Source organism: Hoplias malabaricus, chromosome 12 (genome assembly GCF_029633855.1).
Source record: "Hoplias malabaricus isolate fHopMal1 chromosome 12, fHopMal1.hap1, whole genome shotgun sequence".
Classification (NCBI taxonomy): domain Eukaryota; kingdom Metazoa; phylum Chordata; class Actinopteri; order Characiformes; family Erythrinidae; genus Hoplias; species Hoplias malabaricus.
The window spans coordinates 25,218,679-25,245,162 of NC_089811.1; the positions used below are offsets into that span (position 1 = coordinate 25,218,679).

At 39.0% G+C, this 26,484-nt stretch overlaps 1 protein-coding gene across 1 annotated transcript in view; it reads left to right on the forward strand.

Annotated features, from left to right (window-relative positions):
* lrp1bb (low density lipoprotein receptor-related protein 1Bb) overlaps window positions 1-26,484 on the forward strand; it is a 471,212-nt gene that overhangs the window by 317,623 nt on the left and 127,105 nt on the right. The window contains exons 34-38 of the mRNA XM_066685917.1: window positions 13,651-13,791; window positions 15,115-15,240; window positions 17,361-17,492; window positions 22,802-22,936; window positions 24,533-24,662. Of these exons, the coding sequence (XP_066542014.1) occupies window positions 13,651-13,791; window positions 15,115-15,240; window positions 17,361-17,492; window positions 22,802-22,936; window positions 24,533-24,662 (664 nt within the window). The remainder of the gene's footprint in view (window positions 1-13,650; window positions 13,792-15,114; window positions 15,241-17,360; window positions 17,493-22,801; window positions 22,937-24,532; window positions 24,663-26,484) is intronic.

Here is a 26,484-nt window from a genome sequence, read left to right on the forward strand (position 1 = left end):
CCCAGAAACATTAACTCAGGGGATTAGAGAGAGCTGTTGCAGAGGGAGAATATTCATGTTGGCAGTGATCAGAGGGGAAAAGAGTGTCAGCTCTTTCTTACATGGAAACTAATGAGTGTGGTAAAATACAGTGAGTGCTGTCATTGGGAGTTTCTACTTATTTTTTATGTTTATAGCTTAGCTTCCTGTTTGTGATTTTGAACAAATTCACTAGGGCATTCAGAAATACACCTGGACCATATTCAGCCCAACAAGTTTTCATTTGCAGTCCACTGGGTGCAGTTACTCTTTCCTTTTTTTAAAGTAAATAGCGATAACCATTCCATAAAGTATTAATTAGTGCACTCTCATGTCCCTAAACCTAATACATTCACACTGTGTACAGCTGTTAAAGCTTCTGTATTCATATTGTCTTTAACATTGGAGTTCATCAGTGAGCAAACAAGGTTTGTTAGAACCTGAGACAATGTTTTAAATATCCAGCAGTGTATTTTTTCTTCTTCTTACTCAAACTGTACATGGAAATCTGTGGAATCCTGCTCAGTTTTTCCAAGTACTCAAGTGATTACATAAGATGAATGAAGAATTATTTAAACTTTATCTGTTATTTTCTTCATACTTGAGCTTCAACATATATTATGCAAAGAAGAGTGCCTAAAATATCCTCTGAAGTTTAAAATGATTATTATTTTACAATTGCATTATATTTGGCATAATGTATGGTGTCATATATTACATTGTATATTGAATATTGCATATCCATGAACTGTACATTCCACTCTAATTCATGTTCCAAGCTCAAGATACTAGCCATTTCTCAATGGCTTCTCAAGTGTTCTTGTCTGTACTTGTGTTCTCGTGTTCTTGGGAAACGTCATCAGTCTCAGCCCAAGTAATGTTCCATTTAGAAATCCACAACTAGCCAAGTATGGTTCGTATACCTGGAAGTCTTCTTGCTCCGACCATAATATTGAGGATGCATTAGTATCTGACTTCTATAGACTTCGGAAAGATATCCCAGAATGCATTTCGCACCAACCTCAGCACTATTAATTTTTCATGCCACGGAGACCGTGACTAATCAAGTACACTAGCGTTCCAATTACATAACGACCACAGCATCCTTGGGAGTTTGTACCTGAGACTATAGACTATGTCAGAAACAAAACACTCACAGAATGGTAAACAGAGCCGTTTAACCCTGCCAGAACCAACTGAGTTGACTTGATGCTCTGTTCCACCTTAAATAGTTAATTTCATTGCATCACTGTTAAACAAGCCAAAAACATATTTGTTGAATTACCTTTTCTTGAATTTAGGATAGTACTTAAAAGAACAGGGTTGAGATGAGCTTTCAGCTGCTGATATTGTAGCCTTGATGAGAAGTATTTAACTTTCCAGTGTAAATGTATAAGAGTGAAGTTGATTTTTACATTTGCCTGATTCTTAATTGCATATTCACTACTAGTTTACATAGTGAAGCAGGTAAGTTCCACACACATCATATTTCGTAGTTCAGTAGAATAGATTGATTTGGAATTTGAATGCTAAAGGTGGGTCTACATTTAAATATCCATCAAATTAATATACAATGTTCTAATCCCACATTAAAAAGTGCTATATTTTAAGGCATGCTTTAGGGAAAATGTTGGAAAGCAAATGAAATATTCTAAATTGTTTGTGTATTAAACCAATTTTTATTCACTATCTCAGACCGACAAATCAGTAAGTCTAATAGGGATCTGTCAGATTAGCCTCATGGACACCGTGTGGAGATCGCTAATTAGGAAAACTCTAAAAGTAAATTCCTGAATGTTTATGCAGGTGTAGTGCTGCTATTTGAAGCGCAGTTTTTTTTTTATTTATTTATTTTTTTATTTTTTTTTTCCACAAAACCGGGGCTAGCTCATTGTAGAAATCCCAGACCACAGCTCTAAGTTATTATTAAAAGTGAAGCGGAATGGAGGCCAGCCGAAAGACTAATGGCACACTTTCAAAGAAGTAACAGGCTACAGCAAAACGGCAAAATGATGCTTTCACTCGGCACTATCCATCACAATTAGTATGTCTTTGTCACAGAGAGAAACTGCTTTCTGCTGCTTTTTCACAGGGCATCTGAGTTTTTTCTGAAGACACTTGCGTTTGCTATTTGTGTAGAGTCTCTCTGAAGTAGGAACTAATGGGACCGTCGAAAGGGTTTTATTTTCAGTTTGTTGTCAAATGTTATTATTATCATTTTTTTTTTATTTGTTTTTTTTTTTTTTTGCATTGTAACTGAGCACTCACCTGGTGCTTTTTTCAGCCTGAAATGAATATGGACAGTTATTACATTGTTAGTTCATGTATCTTGTTATTTTAAGCATGATTCATAGTATCTTGTTTAACAGTATAGTTGTCATTTTGTCAAGATGGAAATACCATCTTTCACTTCCCCTTCCCATCATTCTCAGCTTCACTGTATGGGGAATTTATTTGGCATTTCTTATACTTGGAGAATTTAAGGAGCACAATTCGCAGACATAGTTGTTGCATGGACAGCATGCAGAACTAGTATGATCTCCAAAGAAGAGCAAACACATGACCAGGACGTCACCAAACCTAATGGCCAATTCTGGCTAGAGAGGTATACAGCAACCCAGGGCTTGTGGATAAGTGGAACAGTGTTCTCTAAAAACATTACAGCATCAGTGTGTTCCTTTGAGTTGATCCAGAACTGCTTATGCATATACCATGGATTTGAGCATGAAAGGCCTCGCAGCCTATAGGAGATGCTATTACTGCTACCAAGTGGGAGAAAATATCTAATATCTAAATATGTTGGATAAGCAGGTATCCATAAACTTTTGGCCACATAGTATACAAACCGGATTCCAAGAAATTTGGGACACTAAACAAATTGTCAATAAAAACTGAATGCAATAATTCGGAGATTTTCAATATTTTATTCATAATAGAGCATAGATGACAGATCAAAAGTTTAATCTGAGTAAATGTAACATTTTAAAGGAAAAATATGTTGATTCAAAATTTCACAGTGTCAACAAATCCCAAAGAAGTTGGGACAAGTAGCAATAAGTGGCTGGAAAAGGAAATTGAGCATATAATGAACAGCTGGAAGAACAATTAACATTAATTAGGTCAATTGACAACATGATTGGGTATAAAAAGAGCTTCTCAGAGTGTCAGTGTCTCTCTGAAGCCAAGATGGTAAGAGGATCACCAATTCCACAATTGTTGTGCAGAAAGATAGTGCAGCAATACCAGAATGGTGTTACTCAGTGTAAAATAGCAAAGACTTTATCATCAATAGCAAAGAAGTTATCATCATCAACCGTGCATAACACCATCAAAAGATTCAGAGAATCTGGAACAATTGCTGTGCGTAAGGGTCAAGGCCCTAAAACTCTACTGGATGCTCGTGATCTCCGGGCCTTTAAACGTCACTGCACCTCAAACAGGAATGCCACTGTCAAGAAAATAACAGAATGGGCTCAGGAATACTTCCAGAAAGCATTGTCAGTGAGCACAATCCACCGTTGCCAGCTGAAACCCTACAGTGTAAAGAGGAAGCCATTTCTAAGCAAGCTCCACAAGCTCAGACGTTTGCACTGGGCCAGGGGTCTTTTAAAATGGAGTGTGGCAAAATGGAAGACTGTTCTGTGGTCAGATGAGTCACGATTTGAAGTTCTTTATGGAACACTGGCACGCCATGTCATCCGGACCAGAGATGACAAGGATAACCCAAGCTGTTATCAGCGCTCCGTTCAGAAGCCTGCATCACTGATGGTATGGGTGCTTGTGGCATGGGCAGCTTGCATGTCTGGAAAGGCACCATTAATGCAGAGAACTATGTTCAGGTTCTAGAACAACATATGCTCCCATCTAGACGTCATCTCTTTCAGGGAAGACCCTGCATTTTTCAACAAGATAATGCCAGACCACATTCTGCAGCAATCACAGCATCATGGCTACGTAGGAGAAGGATCCGGGTACTGAAATGGCCAGCCTGCAGTCCAGATCTTTCACCTGTAGAGAACATTTGGCGCATCATAAAGAGGAAGGTGCGACAAAGGCCCAAGATGATTGAACAGTTAGAGCCTGTATTAGACATGAATGGGAGAGCATTCCTATTTCTAAACTTGAGAAACTGGTCTCCTCTGTCCTCAGACGTCTGTTGAGTGTTGTAAGAAGAAGGGGGGATGCCACACAGTGGTAAAAAATGGCCTTGTCTTTTGGGATTTGTTGACGCCATGAAATTTTGAAACAACATATTTTTCCCTTAAAATGATACATTCTCTCAGTTTAAACTTTTGATCTGTGATTTGTGTTCTATTCTGAATAAACTTTTCCCAACTTTTTTGGAATCTGGTTTGTATATGATCAAACTATATGCTCAAGGAGCTTCTAAACCTTGACACCACATTTCACTTGGAAATATGTCACTGTATGAAGGGAAAATGTCTTTTTATTTTCCACTCCAAGCCAAGACATAAATTATATTAACAGCAGCGCAACCTATTAGAGAAACATGGCAAGTGGCTTTTCATGCTATGTTAATTGCATTTGCTGAAAGATATCAGCATTTTAGCAGGTTTTCTGCACTAATGCTCCTACTGGTTTGCATATGCAAGATTGGGGATTTGATGCAAGAGCATTTTGACAGATCTTAAGTATGCATGACTTCACTTTATCTGTTTTGCTTCAATTTCAGGGCTGCAGCCATTCCGTGCATAATTGCTACAGGTGCCAGTGACACTCCGAGAGCTGCTGTTTATTTTCACTCCTGTGCTCTTGAGTTCTACTCTCACCATGTCTCATTTGTAAATTGGTTAAAGTCAACCTGAAATCATAATTGAGCTGTTACATTTGTGATTACATATAAGGACATGAGGAGGAGGACACAGGTTTAAGGCTATGGACAGATAATCAATGTATGTCATGCTCATGCGCTCAAATCTCACTTGTTTAAGACCTAGGAATAAAGAGGAGCATAAAGAGAGCATCTATATGGAGTTGATTTGATATTTCTGAGGGAAAATTCAGCAGTAATCTATGTGTGCAGCCATGACTTAAGAGAGTTTAGAGAAGCAGGCTTGGGACCGGCAGGAAAACTGGGGCCAGAGGAAGGAAGGAACAGGGTGTTCTCCTCCCTCAGTATTCATGGCTGAAGTCCCCTTGAGCAAGGCATTCAACCTGCAACTTCTCCCCAAGCACTGTGGCTGATTGCCAAACACTCCAGGCATGTGTGTGTTTATTGCCCAGGTGTGTGAGGTTGTGTGTCTGTGTATGTAAAACTGACATTACAACTGATTTATATCCAGTCCTTTCCCACTTTAAATCATTGACCATACCACAGGGTGAACGGCAGTTTTCACATTGAAAGTTATGTGATCAAATCTGATTTGTATGGACAAACTGTAGTCACGTTTCAATACATAGGCCCACCGGTTGTCATAGTAACAATGCTGGTTTGGAAGTGAGTCTGATTTCATGTGTCGTATCCATTTAGACTGCAGAAATTGCCCTATTTTAACCAGATTTGACTGATATGTTTGTTTGAACAAGGACTAATTCCTGATTCCATCTGATTCCTGATTACATCAGTATGTACCAGTGAGAGGGATGAACAATACAGGGTGAGTCAAAAGTCACAGGACACTCGTTTATTTCAGAAATGAAAGGGAAAATGATTAACAGATTACTCCAGCATGTAATGGGGTATTTAAATTAGGCTATGTCCAGAACATATTGGACCAAGGGCAAGTTTTCCAATGGGAAGGTTTTCATGAAGCATTCAAAGTAGGTCAGAATGGATGCCGCAATCAGATTTGCAATTTCTGGTTCGTTCAGAAGAATTAAAAATTTTACTGTTAGTTACAGGCTTGTTACAGGCTCCACCAGACCCTAAATGCTTAGTGCTACCTGACAGTACTAGAGGAAACAGTGTTCCTATCCATTCTGAGTGAAGATGGCACTGAGCGTTTGGTCTTGTCGAGCCTGTAAATAACAACAAAAGTTTTGAAATGTTTGTGTTGATTACTTTTGAACCACATCAGATATGGCAAATCTGATTGCAGCAATCGAATTCTGAGACAAATCTAGTCTTCTCTGATATGCTGCATGACCCCGTTTCCATTGGAAAAACTTGTCCTTGATCCAAAATGTCGGCTTTCAAGATGTGTTGAATATAGCCTAAAAGATAGGCCCCCTCATCCATTACATGTTGGGGCTTTTCAGATTTGTCAGTTTCCCTTTTTTCTGAAATAAAAAGGGGCTCTGTGACCTTTGTCCCACCCTGTATTAAGCAATAATAACCTTTCTTCTCCACTCCCTTCCACCAGTGTAACTTATCACGAGTGAAGATGCTTATCTAGCTTTAGATGTTACTTAATGTCAGAGTTACAAGAACATCAAGGTTCCTGTGGTGTTTTAAGATCAGACCCTAGTTATGTTAGTATCATTCATTCATTAATTGTCTGTAACCACTTCAGCTTGCTCAAGGGTCACAGTGTGTCCAGTACCTACCCAGAATCACTAGGCACAAGGCAGGAACACACCCTGGAGGCCAGTGCATCACATGATAGCACACACACCAAGGAACATATGGACACTTTGGAATACCCAGTCCACCTACCACTGTGTGCTTTCAGATTGTGGGAGAAACCAGGAAGCCCAAACAAAGACACTTCACAGACAGTGACCCAAGGTTTGAGCCCAAGACCCCAAGACCCTGGAGCTGAGTGACAGTGACACTCCCTGCACCATGCCACTTATGCTTATATCAGAACAACCTGTTAGATACATGCAGCTTTCTACTCCATGCTAATTGCCCTGGCACAGAGACACCTGCATCTCCCATTTGTTTGGAGAAGCAAGGTGGGAGATTTTATGTGAGGGCATTTTGACAGCAGCAGGCACGGATTGTTCTCGTGTTTGTTTCCTCGTTTTCATTTGGAGCCATTCCATACGAAAATGACTACAGGTGCCAATGGCACCCATCACACAGTCACAACAGAAGCTACTCAGGATATTCCTTATATTTCGCTGGCTGTTTCTAGTGAGAGCACTCATGACAGATGGTCCTTGTTGAAAACTGAGGTGATTATTTGTTCACCACTAGGTCTTTGCCCAGCCCTTCGCTTCAATATATATATATATATATATATATATATATATATATATATATATATATATATATATATATATATATATATATATATATATATATATATATATATATATATATATATATATATATATATATTTCCAATTTTTACTTCTTATGTGCACTGTTTGCTTGCACTGTGTGTCCATGTGTCCCTAAGTAGGTATGCCTGTGGGTGGGAGGATGGTCATGCAGTCATGTGTGTGGGTGTTTGAGTGGGCAGAGTTTCTAGGAGTTTTTAAGTTTTTGCTCTTATTGCGTAGCAAAACTATCAAAAGCTCTTATCTGCTCTTTTTTTTCTGAGCAGTTGTACATTGCATGGCTTAAACCAGTGTATCTCAAAGTAGTGTGTGTGTATGAAACAATATTTCTGTGTATGCATGTGTGAGAGAAAGAAAAAGTGAGAAAGTTATGAGGTTTAACACATATTTCAGCACAAATAAAACGTAATCTACCTTCTGAACTCAACAGTAGTAGACAGACAGAGCACTACTCTAGAAGCCGAGATGTTTGTTGTTCTTGTGATGGGTGGTACTGTACCACCGGCCACCAGCAAGAGGACTGGTCGGCGCAGAGGAAGACATGGTGGATATGGGTCCTAAAACTCCAAATCCCAGAATTCTGGTTTATGATCAGTGCCAACAAGCCACAGCTGTGTACCACACTATAAAAACCCAGCCTGAAGCCTCATTCTTTGTCATACCTTTGTAGAGGGGTGACTGGTAAATGTGAGCATTCAGCTAAAACAAAGGAAAACAAAGAAGAAGAAAAATCAGAGAAAAAAAGAGAAAAACAAAAAAGGAAACAAAAACCTTGTAAAACAGAAATGAAAGGGAAGAGAGCTTTTTGATTTTGGGTGTTTTGAATTTGCCTTTTTTTATTCAGAAATCTGTCTTCAGTCTGTACACACCATGCGTGGTGTTTTCTTTGTTTTTTTTCCTGCATTTTTTCTTAGACCACTTTTGAGGTAATTTTTCTATCCATATCCTCACTCTTTCTGCTGAGTATAGGGTTGGGGGTTCAAATCCCATCTGGCACATACTTCACCACAGTTACATGAGCACAATTTGAGTCACTAAATACTGGTTCTGTTCCAATCAACTATTTAAAAAATAAGAAAACTATTTTAAAATATATAAAAAATCTCATTCTGCCCTGTGCTTGGATCCATCACCCACCCTACCCATAACAGTTCAGAATGTGAACAAAAAGGAGATATTGAGGACTGGTTTTCACAGAACTGCATTAAGCAGTGAGATCCCAGTTTCGTGAAAGGACTATTGTGTAAAAGAGGAAGCCAGCTTTTCGGTGATATGACTTGATGTGGTTCTGTTGATTGTAGGTGGAGCTAAGCTTTCATTAAGGTAAATAGCTTCTGAAAATACAACTAGATAAAAGCCTTCAAAATATGACAAATGAATACAAGTGGAATGAATCAATTTGTGGTATGTTTTGGGAATTTTTTTATGGTTAAAATTTAAGAGAAGAAATGTTCTGGATGCAGTTATTGGGCTTTTGATGAACCTGAAAAATTATTGCTATTGACAGAGAATGATAGGATTGTAGTAAATGAAGAGAAGGGTAAAGTGATTGGAAAAAAAACATTTACTGATGTAAAAGCAGATGAGGTTGAAGTGCAGGGAGAGAGGAATAGGAAGACAGCAGTGTCACAGCAGTAAGAACATCCACTGGAAATCTTTGCAAGTTCTAGTTCAGAGCAGTGGTTCTAAAAGTGGAGGGCACAGAGCTAGTTCCCAAATTTTCTCATTTACAGAAGAGGGCAGAGGATTTCTTAATAGCTGGAACGATGCACAGTTCTGTATGTGTGAAGTTTCAGCACTGTTAACTGTAGATATTCTCACAAACTGCACATATACTCTGTCTAAACAGTTCTAGTTACCCTTCATATTTTGCCAAGTACACACAGAAGTTCAACTGTACATTCACAGCTTGTATTATCTCCAAAGAAAAGCTCTTTGGAGCTCTCTGGATGCTTTGGACAAGCTGAACCAAAGCCTAAGGTCACCATGCTCAGTGTCAAGTGTTGAGTAAAGCTACTCGTCTGTGGGCTGTGGAGCAGTGAAACCATGTTTTTAATTCTCTGTTAATAGCCTTAAATTGAGAAGAAATACTGCATGAGCATGTGTCCAGAATCTCTCTGATTAATCTCGAGCTTAGTGATAATGGTGTTAACAAATTAAGTTCTGTTTCATCAACTTATTCTAAAAGGTTGCAAAGCTTGTGGTTTGATGACTGTGTGCTCTCACATTTTGTGTTCTGCCTTTTCATTCGCACATATATCTGGCCCTGAGAGCTGAATCACTGATGTTCTTTCAGTAAATGTTCAAGGCCAGTGTCACATCCACAGCTGCTATGTCTGCTGGTTTAAAGAGACAAGAAAACAGAAAGCTGTATGTGCCCAAACTTAGATTATCATATTTGTCTGTCAAATGCCCATGTTTGGATTGTTTTTTTTTCCCTTAGATACATATACATGAGGCATGTCTACCTGATGCATTAAATAATGCTGAGGTCTTGGCTATGGAGTGATCAGACTATTACAATGAGGACAGCAGCTATTTTTTAGTTTGCTTTGTATTATTTTTTTTATTTCTATGAAGCCCATAGTCTTTATAAATATGGTTATAACCTGAGTCTTTATAAATATGGTTATAACTCTTTGTAACTTTGTTATAATGCTTTGAAAGCATGTTTATAAGCTGCAATAATGCCTCATAAGACACTTATAATGATCTATAATGAAATATTTTTTAACTTCAAACTTTTTTTAAATCTTCAAAATCCCATTACTAAGTGTTTCAATTAAAGTGATTGATGGAAACTTATGAAAGCTTATTATGTCTTAGGTGCTTTATGATTATGCACAGGCCATTATCCATTTAAAAGGCATTATAATGAATAGTGAGACATGTATTACTCTGTTAATAAGTTACTACATAATTAATTATAACTGATTTTAAGAGCCTTATGAGGCATTATTGGAGTTTATAAGTATGCTTACAAAGCATTATTACCAAATTACAAAGAGTTATAATTGCAGTTCTAATGTTTATAAATATGGGCTTCATAGAAATTGTTACTATTTATTATCCCTATTGTTTGTATATTCTTTACATAGTAACAGTTTTTATTTGTAGCTACACATACTTTCAGCTACACAACTTAAAAAAAAATATTGCTACTGTTTTCCTGAAGGTAACAGTTTGACAGTTGGTGGTCTATCTTGGTGCATGGGTGTTTAGAGTCACAATTTGCTATATGTTTTAATACATTTTGAGCCCAAGTTTGAAAACACCTGTTTTTTTGAGCTATTGTCCTTTAAGTTTACGGCATGCAGGAATATTATTATATAATAATTGTTATGTTGGTTAGGTTACATTTAAAAATAACCCCCAGATCCTTGCATAACAACACAGAATAATTCCCACAGAAATTATACCACTGACTAATAAAGGAATGAACGATTGTCTTTGACTTTATGGTACTTTTTATAGATCATAAACTGTATGTAAAGACACATAGGCCTGTTTTGTTTGTAACACATAAGTGAAATGCATTCTGTTTGTGACTGAAACTAAAACTTTGCTACATCTGGCTCGCTGTATTTGCTGATGCTCCCACTGCCAGAGAAAACATGAGGAGTCATTTTAAATCCCCTGATGCTTGCATATAGCACACTGAGCCAGGGACTCATTGTGATGTATAATGTCGCTTTCTACCATATTGATCTCTCATTTGTTGGTTATCTGCTCAAAGTGGGGGAAAAAAAATTACGTCCATTAGAATTCTGTAGTTTAGGTTTACCTCATTCAAGGTTAATCAAAGCTATTGAACTTATAGGGAACAAACAGCTCCCTTCCTAGGCCTGTGATTTTTAGAGCCAGCATAATCGATTAGCAGTTTGGGACACTGCGTCAAGGGTCGTCCCGAGATGATGCCAGTTTAGATTGAACCAGATTGTGATCTGAGATCTTTGGCCTGTATCTTAGCCATCTCTGTCCCAATGAGGGCAACTTAATTGAAGGGATTTACCAAGGTTAACCATGGGTCTGTGTTATTGGTTCGTGCTCTAGAAACTGTTATCAGATTGTAGTCAGGAGCCATACAAATTTCCGCTGCCCAACTATCGGTCATGTGCAAAAGCAGTTGACAGACAGGTCCTATCATTGTGGAAGAATGCAGAGGGAATATGTACTCCCCAGGGGCCTCTACATAAAGCTAGGTCGATAAAAATGCAGGTTGTTTGATTCAGGATGAAGAAATCCTGTTCCAGTGACTGCCTCACATCAAAGTCACAGCCCCAATCAAGCCATGAAGAGGAAATCGAAGAGCATGATGATTGAAGAAATTAAAGTAATTTTACTGACATGAGGTCGGCCCGCGACCTCCTCCTGGCAGCTAAATAGGATTTGACCACGCTGCTAAGAGAGAGGCTCCTGCTCAGAGGCTGCGACCTGGAGCCCTCTCTTTGTCTGTAATCAGATCAACTGCCCAAAGTGGAAATTGTTCCTGATGAGCAACGCTCAGGCAATCATACACGCTCTTGACCGCGAATACCAACAAATTAACACCCACAGAGCTGCTGACCCATGAAGGCGCTTCAGCGGGTCACACATTTTGGAGGCAGCTTCTGCACTGGAATTTTGATTCTCTGCAGTTGATCCAGTAAGAAACCTGAGATGAGACTCCGATCACGAGATGAGAATATGTGTTCCAGGCTCCTCCCACACTTGTGTTGATTGGCTGTGCAAACATTGCACACTAGTGTGAGTGGGTGAGTTTCCCAGTCACTGGGTGCATATGTCAGTTTGATTGAAGTGATGCCCGTATGGGAGGTTTGCAACAGGAAGGGCATCCAATGCAAATCAAGGAAACATCCAGGGCCACATTCCATCACACACTCACACATTCACTCACACACTCACATATGAGCAGTTTTACACAGCCAATCCATCTACGAACTTTTGCTTTTGGATTTTGGGAGGATACTGGAGCACGTGGAGGAAAGCCACACTGACACAGGAGAAAACACACCAAACTCCTCAGAGACTGTGACCTGAGGTAGGAATCAAACCAACAACCCCAGGACCAAAGAGCTATGAGACAATGACACCTCAAGCAGTACCACTGTGTCACCCTTGAAAGAACTTGAATACTATTAATTGAACTGATAATTAAACAGTTTTAACTACAGGTAACATCTAGGTTTTAAAAATAATAATAAATAAATAAAATAATAATAATAATAAAAAAACCCTACTGCATTTCCTTGATGTTACAGTCTACAGTTATCATTGAATCACTGAAGCATGATCTTTATCCGATATCCGCTACATGCCCAAGCTTTTTGTATGAGTGCTTGTAGAAAATCTGATATTGTAACTGATATCCTCAGATTGCACCACGTTTTTATTAATTTGAAAATGAAGTCATTGATTAATAGCCACTGTGGCTGTGTCTGGATTACTCATGTATAATTACAGTAGCTTACTAGAAGTGCTACAATTATATAATATCCAATCATTCATTTGGTGAAATTGCCACTTTTCTACCGACATCCCTGTGTTTAAATAATTTCTCTTCTTTCTCTCCCTTTCTTTAATCTTTCTTCTTATTTCATCTCAGATCAAGGTCACCTCTTTCCTGGCTGTTATGAATGTGTATTGTATGGCCTCGATTCTCATGGCCGTGGTCTCCTGCTGTCTGGGGGGTGGGGACAGGCTGTCTCTCTGCAGCACAGAGGCATAGATCCAGGCTCAGAGCCAATAACAATCTCTGTGCTCCTTTTGTGGCTCTTCCCCAGTGGAAACAACACAAGGGCTGGCTATCTGCCGCAGTACTCCGAGATCTCTCTGGTTTTGTGAATGGGGAGAGAGAGCTCATCTCAAGCCAGGGCACATGGCCAGACCGCCTTAACATTCTGCCTCATTGACTCGTGAGGGGAAGGGAACATGCGTAACACTCAGCATCTATCTCTAGAATTTACTGCTGAGCTGAAGCACACCCACAGCTTCATTTAGACAGGCATATGTACAGTTTACATTTCCTACAGTTTACTGCTGACAGTCACACATGCTGGAGCTGTATAGAGGTGCCCTAACATTTCATCTTGGTGAGCCAAAATATAGTAATTGTGATGGGTTGTGTAAGAAACTGCTGCTATCCTAAATTGGCTGCCTGATAGCACATCTATGGGGTGTTCAGTGTTATTAATCAGGGGCTGATGTGTACTTTGGTTGTAGTGTTGTAGCAGTAAATCTGATATGTGTAGGACAGTCATTATTTAAATACTTTTACTATTACTACTGCTAATAATAATAATACTAATTATTATTATTATTATTATTATATAATATTTATTAATATATCTCTTTTGAAATCTGATAATCATATTTGAAATATGAAGAATTCTGGATATAAATATATAGGTACATAGTGAATGAATGTCCATTCTGTTTTGGCAGGTGGGAGACTATGGTGGGCTGATGATGACCTGGCTCAGTTGGGGACAGTTGCGAAACGAGACGGACGCAACTCCATGGTGCTGCGCAACAAGACCACCGGAGTGGTGCACATGAAGGTGTACGACAGAGACGGACAGAAAGGTGAAACACTGTGTTCAGTGTGATATCATAAATATAATATCTGTCAATCTTAAAAGTGATATGTCAAAATAAGTTTAAAAGAGTAACTCTTTTTAACCAACCAAACCTTATGGACACCTTGGCACGCACACGTGCAAATGTAAATGACTTGTGTTTGATTGGCTGCCCTGTTTGTTTTGTTTGTAAAAGGATTCCAAGTAAAAAACTAGATTTTATTTGTGGCAGTGTGCAGGGCTGAACTGAAAAGTGGATGTGCAAATGGTTTGAGAATTTCCACACAAACAGCAAATTTAAAATGGGCAGTTTTTGCAGTTTGCTCCTGTCTATGCAGTATATAGACTGTGAAAATTGTACAATATTTGCATTCTGTGAAGTGGAAAAATCTACACATCATTAGTAGAGTACAACTAACCAGTTTCACTATGGAACGTTCCATGTTAGCGCTCCAGCAGCTTTAAAAATTGGTATATAAGCCCAAGGAAGCCTTCTACACAGTCAGTCAGGAAGTTACATTAACTTTTATGGCTTTCTTTTTTTTGTCTTTTTTTTTTTTTTTGGTGGGTTGGTGAGATAGTTGGTTTGTTAGTTTAAACCAAAAAACTGGCGTCTTTTTTCGACTGCAAATGTCGAGTGTGACCGCACCGTAATGATTTGATGAAAAGGTGTGTGTGTGTGTGTATATATATATATATATATATATATATATATATATATAAACAAGTTTTTAATGAAAGTCTTATAAGGCTTAATGAAAGTCTTATAAGGCTTACATCTGTAGCCTCATGAAAAATGACAATGAAGTGTTACCTTATTCAATGTAATTAGTAGAAATGAATGGCTATGGAGTGGAATGGTTTACTCATGCATACATTACGATGAGTTATTTTCACATGTGGATACTACATTGAGTTTGATAACACGAATATCTCTGCAGTCTGTAAACACGCACTGCATACTGGAGATTTATTGAGGAATCACTTTTCCATTTTGTGAGTTATTAGGCAAATAATTTAGGGTGATGGTGGCTCCATTAGTGGCGTTGCGGCAGAGCCCACTAAACTGTCCACTCGAATAACAAATGACCATTAGGCGGTCATTTCCGATGTGAATGTATCCGGCCTCCAAACTTCTCAAGAGGCAATTAGATGTCCTGTTCATATTGGACCCTGTCTCATTACTGTCTGGTTTGTGAGCTATCCTTGGTGGATGCTTCCTACCTACATCCCTCCAGTTATTCAGGGGTTATTACAGAAGCTCAAGTGAGAGTTTGGAAACTTTTTGGTGAAGATTTTGCTCTTGTGGGTGTTGTGCTGTGTCTCTCAGGGAGGAATGCCTGCCAGTTAAACAATGGCGGCTGTTCTCAGCTCTGTCTGCCCACATCTGAGAACACTCGCAGCTGTGCCTGTACTGTCGGCTACAACCTGCGGACTGACCGCCTCTCCTGTGAAGGTAAGGATGTAAGCACTGCCCCACAACTATTGCTATACACTACTGTGCAAAAGTTAGTAAACCTCTGCTAAAATACCATGCGTCAGACTTTCTTGCCATTGCAAGGTTTTAAAATATATTTATGTGATACTATTTACAATATATATTGGCAATATGAAATATATGCACCCTCCTTTTAAATAACACTTACTTATCAGTACATTTATGAAATATTATGCCACACATTTAATGCATTTATTCATTTTCATATAGAACATAAATATATGATGGTACCATTTTATATGAAATGTGCATTACTTTTTGTAAATGTTTTCATATGGTATATAAAATGCCTTGCAATGTTAGGTGTATTTGCATGAATGACACTCTACAAAGCCAGAGTGTATGCTTTTGCAAGATGATTTCGACATGTTTTTTTAGCGTCTTTATCAATAGGTGCTATAATGATTTATGAAGCTTGACATTAAGGTGTTATTTCATAATGCATTTACCTGCACTTATGCCTGTTTAAAAGTCTAAAAGCTAGGCATTAAACACCATGTGGCTGCCTTTATAAACAGTAATATTAGACGATCCATATATGTTGATGTGTTTTGTTAATTTCCTTTGTGAATTATATAAACACATTCTATTGAGGGAACAAATGCATTTTAGTTCATAAATGATCTTGTTTGTGTTTATCATATTGAAGGTAATTAAGTAAAAACATTAAATATAAAGTCACAAATCTTATGAATTCCCAGATACTGTACTTTTTTCTCTTGTTGTGTTCTCTTGTCCAAACCTGTTTTTGTACTGGAGGACAAAGAAAGATTCAGCATTAAGAGAATAATTGTAGTACTTAACAAGCCCCAAGCACTGATCATGTCACTGGATAAAGTGTCAACAAAACGAAATATTTTTGAAAAACCTCTCTATTTGTACAGAGTTTCCCACTTGTCCACTAAGTACTCTTATGGTGAAGTAGGACCGAATAATTTTTCCTAAATAAAAAAGGTCTTATTTTGTGATGTTTTGGAGAGGAACCAAAAAAAAAAAAAAGCCCTTGATGTCTCTCCTGTACCTTTTGCTATATAAACTACTGTGACTAGTTTATTACAGATCTCAGTTCCAAAACTCACTTACTTATGTAAACTGGAAGCAGAAATGTCTGTTCATTCTAAAATGTTTTTTTGACATTGTGATTATATGTATGGGGGAAGACAACAAGACTTTTTTGTTGTTGTTGTTTTTCTCCTTCTATTATTCATAATATCGAAAGAGTATGTAATAGACAAGGCTGAACATCAAAATATATATGATCCTTAGTCAGCACTGCATTAAATACAGCACAACCTTGTGATTAATAAATTTAGTCATTAACAAATTTCCAGACTGGTCTGCCTCTAGTCCAGGCTTATGCCTCTTGATAATGTTTGGTGCATTTTAAAGCATGAAATATCACAACAAAGGGCTCATTCAGAGGCAGAGTTGAGGACTTGCTTAACTGAATCATGTCAAAAAAAAGTGTCACCTTCAAAACTAGATCAGTTGGTGCCTTCAGTCCCCAACAGATTATCAAGTGTTGTTAAAAGGAAAGCTGATGTAACATGGTGGTAAACATGCTCCTGCCCCAATATTTCTGGCAGTAAAGGATGTTGGATTTTGTTTAGCAGAGGTCAAACAAAATGAACCATTCACTGTGCTCAGTTTTTTAATACAATGTCAAATATTCTCCAAACTGTCTTGTAATTTTTTGGTATAAGTCCACTTGCTGCTGTACCTGTGACTGGATCACCACTAGCTAGATGTTATTTGGGCAGGGGACCACTCTCAGCACAGCAGTGACACTTATACTGTAGTGTCTTAGTTGTGTGTGTGTGTGTGTGTGTGTGTGTGTGTGTGTGTGTGTGTGTGTGTGTGTGTACACTAATACACAGCAATATTGCTAGAATTTTTATAGACCTTAATATCACTGCTAGGCTGACAATACTCTGCCAACCATAAAGATCCAGCTGAGAGTGGTCCTGTCGTTGAGGACTTGCCACTAATGAAGAGTAAGAGAAAGATGTCTTGAGTAAGAGTAAGAGAAAGACGAAAGTGTCTGTATAAAGTTGTTTTTTTTTCCTCTTCTTTGAAAGGCCTGAGCTCTTTTCTGATGTATTCAGTGCATGAGGGGGTGCGTGGGATCTCTCTGGACCCCACTGACCACACTGAGACCCTGATGCCCATCAGCGGCACCCTTTTTGCTGTGGGAGTAGACTTCCATGCAGGTAACATCCATCACTCTGTCCATGGTCTCTCTCTCTCTCTGTCTCTCTCTCTCTCTCTCTCTCTCTCTCTCTCTCTCTCTCTCTCTCTCTCTCTCTCTCTCTCTCTTGATTCATTAAGTGTCTGTCCTTTTATGAACAGTCTTCATGCATTTCAAATCAAAGATAAAGCATGTGCCGTTTTCTACATACGCCATTTCCTATTTTTTGCGTTGTTTACTGTTAGACATGTGATCTACTATTAACTGTACAGAATCTTACCTGATTAAAGGACACAGAACAAGCCGGTATATCACATTTTTGTGTAGTGATATGGGGTGGAGATGGGTTAAGTAAGTTTACGCTGGAGGCACCACAGATAAATGCTTCTTCGTATCACCTAAAACCAGCATCATAAGGGACACAAAGTAATATATTGGACAATCCATCAAACGGAAGCGAGGTACAGTAGGCAGGGCCGACGGCAGGCTGGGCTTTTTGTGGCTCCATGCATTATTCATGGCATGAATAGGCTGTTTCTGAAGTGAATTTGTCACTGCTCAGATGCAGGATGATTCACCCTGTTTATAGCAGAATTCAGTAGTGACAAGTGGCACGAAGAGTGAGTGCACGGGAAGCAGGCCTTGTGTGGTGCCACCAAATTATCATATTAAAAGCTCCTCGTATAAAACAGGCCTTGATTTCGATGAATGTATTCGCTCAACCCACACGCGTTTCCAACGTCAAGCTGTGTGCTGGGGGCCGACCGAGCCTTCATCTTTCTGTGAGAAAGCATGGAATATAGGAAACTGTGGACTTAATTCTGCCATTTTCAGAAACAAAAAAGGGAAACAACAGCAGACTCTTTGTGCATTATACTGGCACATAGAGTTGTGTAAAATTTCAGCCCCCCTGTTCAACAAATGCATTTGCTGATATTCTATGTAACAATAATTTAACACAGCATCAAAAATAAACTTAAAAATGCCAGTGCTAATTTCAGTGCAAAATTATATTAAACCATTATAAATATACATTTTTAATTTAATGCAAGTAAAGCAATGTAAGAGCAGTGGATGTAGTCAAATTGTGTAGGAAAATGAAAATCAAAAATGGCAATGCATGTTTTTCTTTGTAAAATAACAAAAATGCTCCAAAAATATGCACCAGAAAATTTGCTCATTGTAAATTATTTCTTCTTCTGTAAATATATATACTTTAGGATCCGAAGCCTACCTGGAGTCATTGAGTCATAGTTTTTCTCTCACAAAATAAACATATAAAACATATCCCTTGACCTGGGCACTTTTTAATGACTCTGACTGACTCTACCTGACTTGTTCATTGCTTGCTCTCAGCAGCAGCAAGATGCAAGCAAAGCAGGGTCAACCGCACTAAGAAACTAGTTTCCAGTTTTGAGAGGAAACCAGGGGGTTAGACCCAAAAAGTGCCGACCTCAGCTAACGGGGCAGAATGGACAGATGGTCTGAGGGTCTCTCTATACTTGTCCCCAATGCCCTCCTGCTCCTCGTCCACGCTGCTAGCAGAGTTGAGATCAGCTCAGGTGAGCAGGAGGCTGAGGCTGAGCCCGAGCCCAGCTCAGCTCCTGACAGCTGATTATATCCGCATACTGTTTGCATGTCATTATGAGGCGGCCTGTTGGAGCGTGAAACCGATGGAGGGATTCCAGCTGGCTGCTGTCTCATGCGAGAGATCTGTTCTCTGGCTACAAATTTTGCATTTACAGAAAGGTGCAAATAAATCTAACGCTTCCACACTGCAGGTTCTGTAGCTGTAGCTGTTTATAGGGCAAAAAAAGCCTAAGGTTTTGCTCCTGTCAAATTTGACATTCAGCCCCTGGTCAAAACTTTATAGTGCAGGAGATCTGCATTTGCATTTTTTCTTTTTTTTTTTTAATAATCACTTGTAATTGTAGGCTCTGGAATGTGTGATCAGCATTGCAGGGGGTTTAAATGTCATGTTGGGATTGCGGGTGATTAGATGAGGCTCCATTTATATTTCTTTTTCACGCCCATTTGTCCAGAGTGAAGCACAAATAAAGCATACATTGTTTCACAGTAAGATTAACATTAACATGTAACATGCATATGTATTCTCATAACTTACATTTTTTAATACTTCTGCAAATGTGAAAACAGAATTGGATACAGATGAGTTTAATGGGAACAATATACTTTCAACTCTTTGGACATGACTCCAGTATTTAAATTTACTTTCTCTGAATTTTGTCTGAGGCGGCACGGTGGCACAGCAGGTAGTGTCGCAGTCACACAGCTCCAGGGACCTGGAGGTTGTGGGTTCGATTCCTGCTCCAGGTGACTGTCTGTGAGGAGTTGGTGTGTTCTCCCAGTGTCTGCGTGGGTTTCCTCCGGGTGCTCCGGTTTCCTCCCACAGTCCAAAAGCACATGTTGGTAGGTGGATTGGTGACTCAAAAGTGTGAGTGAATGTGTGTGTGTCTGTGTTGCCCTGTGCCTCATGCCCAATGATTCCAGGTAGGCTCTGGACCCACCGCAACCCTGAACTGGATAAGCGGTTACAGTTAATGAATGAATGAATGAATGAATTTTGTCTGAAGTGTCTACCTAATAAAGTATCTGTATACTTACTGAAAGGATTTTTGTCCAAAATTGTATTTTCCAAAATTATGAAATTACAGCGTGCATGTAAGGTCACTCTGACACAATGGACATCAACCTGCAAGGCAAAACATGTGATAATAGGTGGCACGTGGTGGGGTAAGATGAGCCAGTGGCCAATTTGACACTGCCCCTGCCCCTTTTTTCCCTGTAACTTTTATTGTCATGTGAATAAACTTTGTGGAACCACTCTATATTTCTGGCAGAGTGGGAAAGCTAGAAGCACATGGCAGGTGTGATAAGGACTATTTTGCACAAAAATGTATGTGGTGTTGCCAATAGATATTGGCCTGTTTTTAAATAAAAAAATCATAATAAATAAATAAAAATTAAATTTTACATGATTTGCATCAGATACCCTGAGGCAACTTCAGCATAAGATGCCATATTTTTAGAATCCTTGATCATAAAGGCATTGCGGTAATTAATTTGATAAGAAAGTCCTGAAATTAAATTGAATATTTTAATTGTATTTCTGATCCATTTTCCATTATGTTGCGAATAAGAAAAGTTAAAAAAAAAAAACTAAATTAGTCTGACATCTGCAAAACACAGCAACACAGCAGTTATCACCAAACACCAACAGCAGTCAAATCAAAATGAGCTGCTGCTGAGGACTTAGGAGGTTATTTTATTTTACTCATGTATATTGCAAAGCCAAGTATACTGCTTGCTAAGATGGCTTGCCCCTCCTGAGAGTCCCAAATATCACCCATGACTGTAATAATATCCAGTGAACTGTCTGAACCACACTGTCATCTGGCCTAACAGAGCTAGTAGGTCTAAAATGTGTTTGGCTTTATCTCTCTGATGTTCTAGAGCAGTAGGCTGTTTTCCTGCATTTTTCCCCACATTGTAAAGTAGGACAAAAACATACAGGCTTCATGCAGGTTATTACTTTAATAACACTTTTTTACATTAAAGGAATACTATGTAAGAATTTGCTTTTGTCTCCTGAGTTCCCCCTACCTGCTGTTGAGTTTAATTTACATTTACACTACTGTTGTGAATGCTTACACACACATCTCTCTCTCTCTCTCTCTCTCTCTCTCTCTCTCTCTCTCTCAAACACACACACATATACACATACACGCACACACACCCCGAGGGATATTAATATCCGTCGCGCACAGTTCTCAGGGCTTCAGCTGATGTTGAGCCACTGGAATGTATGTACATTATAAAAACCCATATATCACTCATAATATACACTGGACCATATAATTACAGCCATTAAGTGTAACTTTGGTGGTACTCTAGCAATTACAACCACATAGAAACTGACACAAAAACTTATTATCAGAATGGATGTCCAATGCAAGTTCGTCTGCATACCACTGACCCTAATTCATCAGTAACTCTCAAAAACCTGATTATATCAGTGTTCTCAACAAAGCTGGGGTTTCACTGACATAAAGTGTAACTCTACTCATTTCTCAACATGAAAATGTGAACTAATCCAGCTAAAATTAGCAGCCGCAATACTTTTTGCTAACAAAACTTATCCCTAACTAACCCAGCAAGAAAATACCAATGCAAACTACTCATGTCCTGATGTCTGTTTTAGCTCACTCTACTTTGAAAATTCAGTCCAGGATTAACTGTTGTGTGGCCACAATCTATCTGACTCTCTCTTTATCCTCCTTGCTCTTGCTGTCATAATGTCCATTCCACAAGTACCAAGCTAGATTCTTGTCGCGATGAAAACACAGTGAGATTTGTGCTACAAAGCATTAACCTTTTCTCATGAGAGCTCTCCACCCTATGATTCAGATGTTGCTCAGTCCAGTAAACCAGCAGTGGACCCAACATAGCAGCCACAGAAGCTCTATTCTCTCTATTTCATCTCTGTGGCATAATCATTTAGATTTTGGCGCAACAGGTAGTGTCACAGTCACACAGCTCCAGGGACCTGGAGGTTGTGGGTTCAATTCCCACTCCGTGTGACTGTCTGTGAGGAGTTTAGTGTGTTCTCCCTTGTCCGTGTGGGTTTCTTCTGGGTCCTCTGGTTTCCTCCCACGGTCTAAAAACACACAATGGTAGGTGGATTGGTGACTCAAAAAGTGTCTATGGGTGTGAGTGAAAGTGTGTTGCCCTGAGAAGGACTGGCGCCCCCTTCAGGGTGTGTTCCTACCCAATGATTCCAGGTAGGCTCTGAATCCACTGCAATAAGCGGTTACAGACAATGAATGAATGTTTTTTTAAATCATCATAAAGTTAGTGTATGATCATATGACAAAAATATGTGTCTTTATTGGGTGTGATAAACATAAACTTTTTATAATTACCCTGAAGTTTTGAAGCAATATAAACATTCACATCTCAGAACACCATTTGATTATTTTTTTCTTTTTCTATGAACCAAATGAGAGGAGATCACAGTTTAGTCTGTGTTTAGTCCATTTACACCACTTCTGCTGTCTTACACTGTGTAGTTCTCACCATAAATTGGATGGCAGTGTTCACAACTCCAATAGAATTTTAATCAAACCAAACTCGCCAGGTGTGAACACACCCTCCATCAACACCAGTAACAGCAATACACAAAGCTCCTGCTTGGTCCAGGTATCATATACCTGCTACTACATGGAGTTGTAGCTCAGTATATGGAGCATGAAAAGCAGCACGCTTTCAGAGTTTTGTGTCTTGTTGTGAAATATGGCCTCCTGTCCGCAGGCAATGACACAGTCTACTGGACAGACATGGGCCTGAACCGCATCTCCAGAGCCAAGAGGGACCAGACCTGGAGAGAGCACATCATTACTACGGGCATCAGCAGGGTGGAGGGCATTGCAGTAGACTGGATCGCTGGTCAGAAATGTTTGATGTTATGCACAGTTCAGTGAAGAATACAGTATGAGTTATTATAGTGTCTAGCTCAATGATTACATCATCTCCTGAAAGAAATAATTTGAGCTGCTACCAGTTGTTTTGAGCAGACTGCTTTCCACACTTTCTAGTTTACACAAAGAAATGCTTTTCAAATTGACACATTTATTGAAAAACAAAGAGATCCAACTTTCTAACACCTGTAGAGGGTAGTAGTGAATACTGTTTGTCTGTTTGAACTTCTGCAGTGACAGTCATTAGCTGAGAGCTAGTACAGACAGCAAATATACACTGAACGGTCACTGGATTAGGAACTCCTACCTTGTATCCACACTTATTATCCATTTTATCAGCTCCTCTGAACATACAGGAGCACTTTGTAGTTCTACAATTGCAGACTGTAGTCCATCTGTTTCTCCTCATACTTTCTTGTTCTCAATTCATTCTACTCTTCAATGGTCAGGACCAGCAAGAATTGGTGTGTTGTGCATTGTGCTTGTATGAGTGGATCTGGTACAGCATTGCTGCAAGAGTTTTTAAACACTGGGTCCGCTCTGTTAGACACATCTCCCTTGTTGTGACAGTACCTCATCTATTTGCGTTGGTCACCCTCTAGTCCTTCATCAGTGGACACAGGAATTTTCTCATTCCAGCTTTAAAATCTCCAAGAGCACTGCTGTGTTTGATCCACTCATAGCAGCACAACACACACTAACACACCACCAACACATCAGTGTCACTGCAGCACAGAGGATGATCCACCAACCAAATCATACCTGCTCTGTGATGGTCCTGTGGGGTCCTCACAATTGAAGAGCAGGGTGAAATGGAAAGTAAGTAAGTGAAAGTATGCAGAGAAACACCTGGACTACGCTCTGTAATTGTAGACTTACAAAATCCTCCTGTATGGTTCATGGAGCTAATAAAATGGATTGTGATTGTAGATACAATGTGAGCGTTCCTAATCCAGTGATTGTTTAGTGTATAATCTGCCAATTTGGCATCTTTACACATTAACAGTCATATAAAATTAACAAAAGACAATAAACAATAAACAATAAACAATGTGAACTGAATTGAAGTTATGTTTGAAGCTTAAACCTCAGCTGAAATTTCATGGACACCCTGGTCAGAGCCAAGCATATGATGGTCTTATGTACTGTTAAGGCAGGTTCGTATTAGGAGGTGCATTAATTGATGTTATAACAAGTAAGTTGTAGGATTTTCCCTACTTTAAAATAACAAGTAGAGAAACCCAATGTTATTCCTTAAAAAGGTAAATAAATATTCATGGCCCTGTATAAAGCTGTATAGCTGCAATTATTATTACTATAAGTGATTCTAAATCTAAGTCTTCAATGTGTATATTTTGATTACTAAATAATGGAAGCCATTGAGAAAGTGATGTGTGGTAAAATGTTAATCCATACTGTAATACTTGTAATAGATTTTCATACAACCTTTGGTTACTTCAAGGACTTTCATTCAGAAAATTTATGCTCTATGACTATTGCTAACTAATGAGATATTTTCATTGTGGTTGTGCTGAGTGATATTCTGTCAATTTCTCCCACAAAGGTAATCTTTATTGGACAGACCATGGTCTCAATCTGATCGAAATCGCTCGTCTGAACGGCATGTACCGGTCAGTGGTAATCTCAGAGGGGCTGGACCAGCCAAGAGCCATCGCCGTGCATCCACAGAGAGGGTAAGGTCACTGTGGCAGAAGGTGCTGGAACCAAGATCACACATTGATTTTCTCAAAGGAATCATCATTACTGACCTAAAAGCACTGGACAGGTTGGCAGTGTTTGCCCTTTGAATATGTTTCTCCGCTGACAGATGTTTCCTGAAATTCGGCGCTCTGTTCCATGAGCTGAACCCACACTGAAATGAATAGTCTGTAAGACTTCTGGTGTGGTCAGAAACCATTTTGCAAATATGCATCACCAATGCAAGTGAAATAGAAGTGTGCTTGTTTGGTCTGCGATGGCTTCATGTTTCCTGTGCCTTCTGCTATTTTAAACAGGAGGAGACTGACCTCTGGTAATGGTGCTTCATAGCCATTATGGCATCGAGTTATCTAATCTGCCAGGTGTGCCTCCTGTTTCAGACCCACTTTGTGCCCTGGAGATCTAAATGAAGCTTGTTGTGCTTGTGTTAAGCAGTGCATAAAAGGAGTCAAACAGGGAGGTTGTGCTGTGCTGTGATGCTATGATTTCTCTGTTTTCCTTCAGTACCTCTGAAATTTTTTTCCCTCTCCATGACATGAAAAGGAGTGAGTTGTTTATACTCTGTGAAGTCACCCACAGAGAGAACCATTACAAAGGCATATCAAGGTTTTTCTTTTTTTTGCCTGTTAATAACACATGGCAGAAATAACTGTATTCTCAGTCTAGTCTACTCCAAGCACAACAGAGTCGGATATATTAAAATCTAGTCATGGCACAATGTGTATTTTTGAATTCCAACACCATTTAGACTGTGAGTATAGAGTATATTTAAACTGAGCTTGTTTTATAAGCTTTAAAATGAGCTCATTTGGGGGAAATGTAGTACAAAATTATAGGTTATAGGGAAATAACAGTAAAATTATAATGTAGCAATAATGTAATTGTGGTAATGTATTACATTATAAATTCTTGTGATTTGATTACTGACTGGATTTTGTCGAAAATGTGTACCTAACACATGATGAAACATAACAGGAAGCATAATGTACCTATATAAATATATGTCCTTGTCATATGTAATTTGGGTATGTACTATGCTATGTTCCACAGTTGACTGCACTGCTTTGATTGTGAATGGGAACTGCACACTATGAAGCTCAACAGTGTAAACTAAACAGTCGGCCAAAGCATCTAAATTTGCTAAAATAAAATAAATGGATGAAAATCCCCAACCTCTCACAGCTCCTGCCTCATCCAAACATGGATATATAGCGTTCGTTTAAAACCTATTATTTATTTTGGCAATGTTCTACATTTTCAAAAATAGCCGTCCTTAATTTTAATCAAGCATAACTTGCTATGCCCTATTCACAGAGGTAGTGGATAGTCTTATAAATGTTTATTGTTGGGTGGTACGGTGGCACAACAGGAAGTATAGCTGTCAATAGCACCAGTGTCCTGGGATTGGGGGACTGAGCACTGTCTAGGGTGACAATCTGTGAGGAGTTTGCTGTGTTCTCCCTGTGTCTGTGTGGGTTTACTCCGGGTGCTCCGGTTTTCTCTCTAAGTCCAAAATCACACATTAGTAAGTTGATTGGCAACACAAAAGTATCCATAGGTGTGAGTGTGTGAGCAAATGTGTGAGTGTGTGTTGCCCTGCAATGGACTGGTACAGCCTTGCTCTCAGTGATTCCAGGTAGTCTCCAGAACCCAGAACTGAATAAGCAGTTATACACAATGAATGAATGGGCGAATAAATAAATAAATGTTGTTCTTTTGAGTAACTACTTCCCTCAACATACATGTTGCAGTGTACTTTTGTGCTTGTCATTTGTATGGCAGGTAGGACATGTTTGG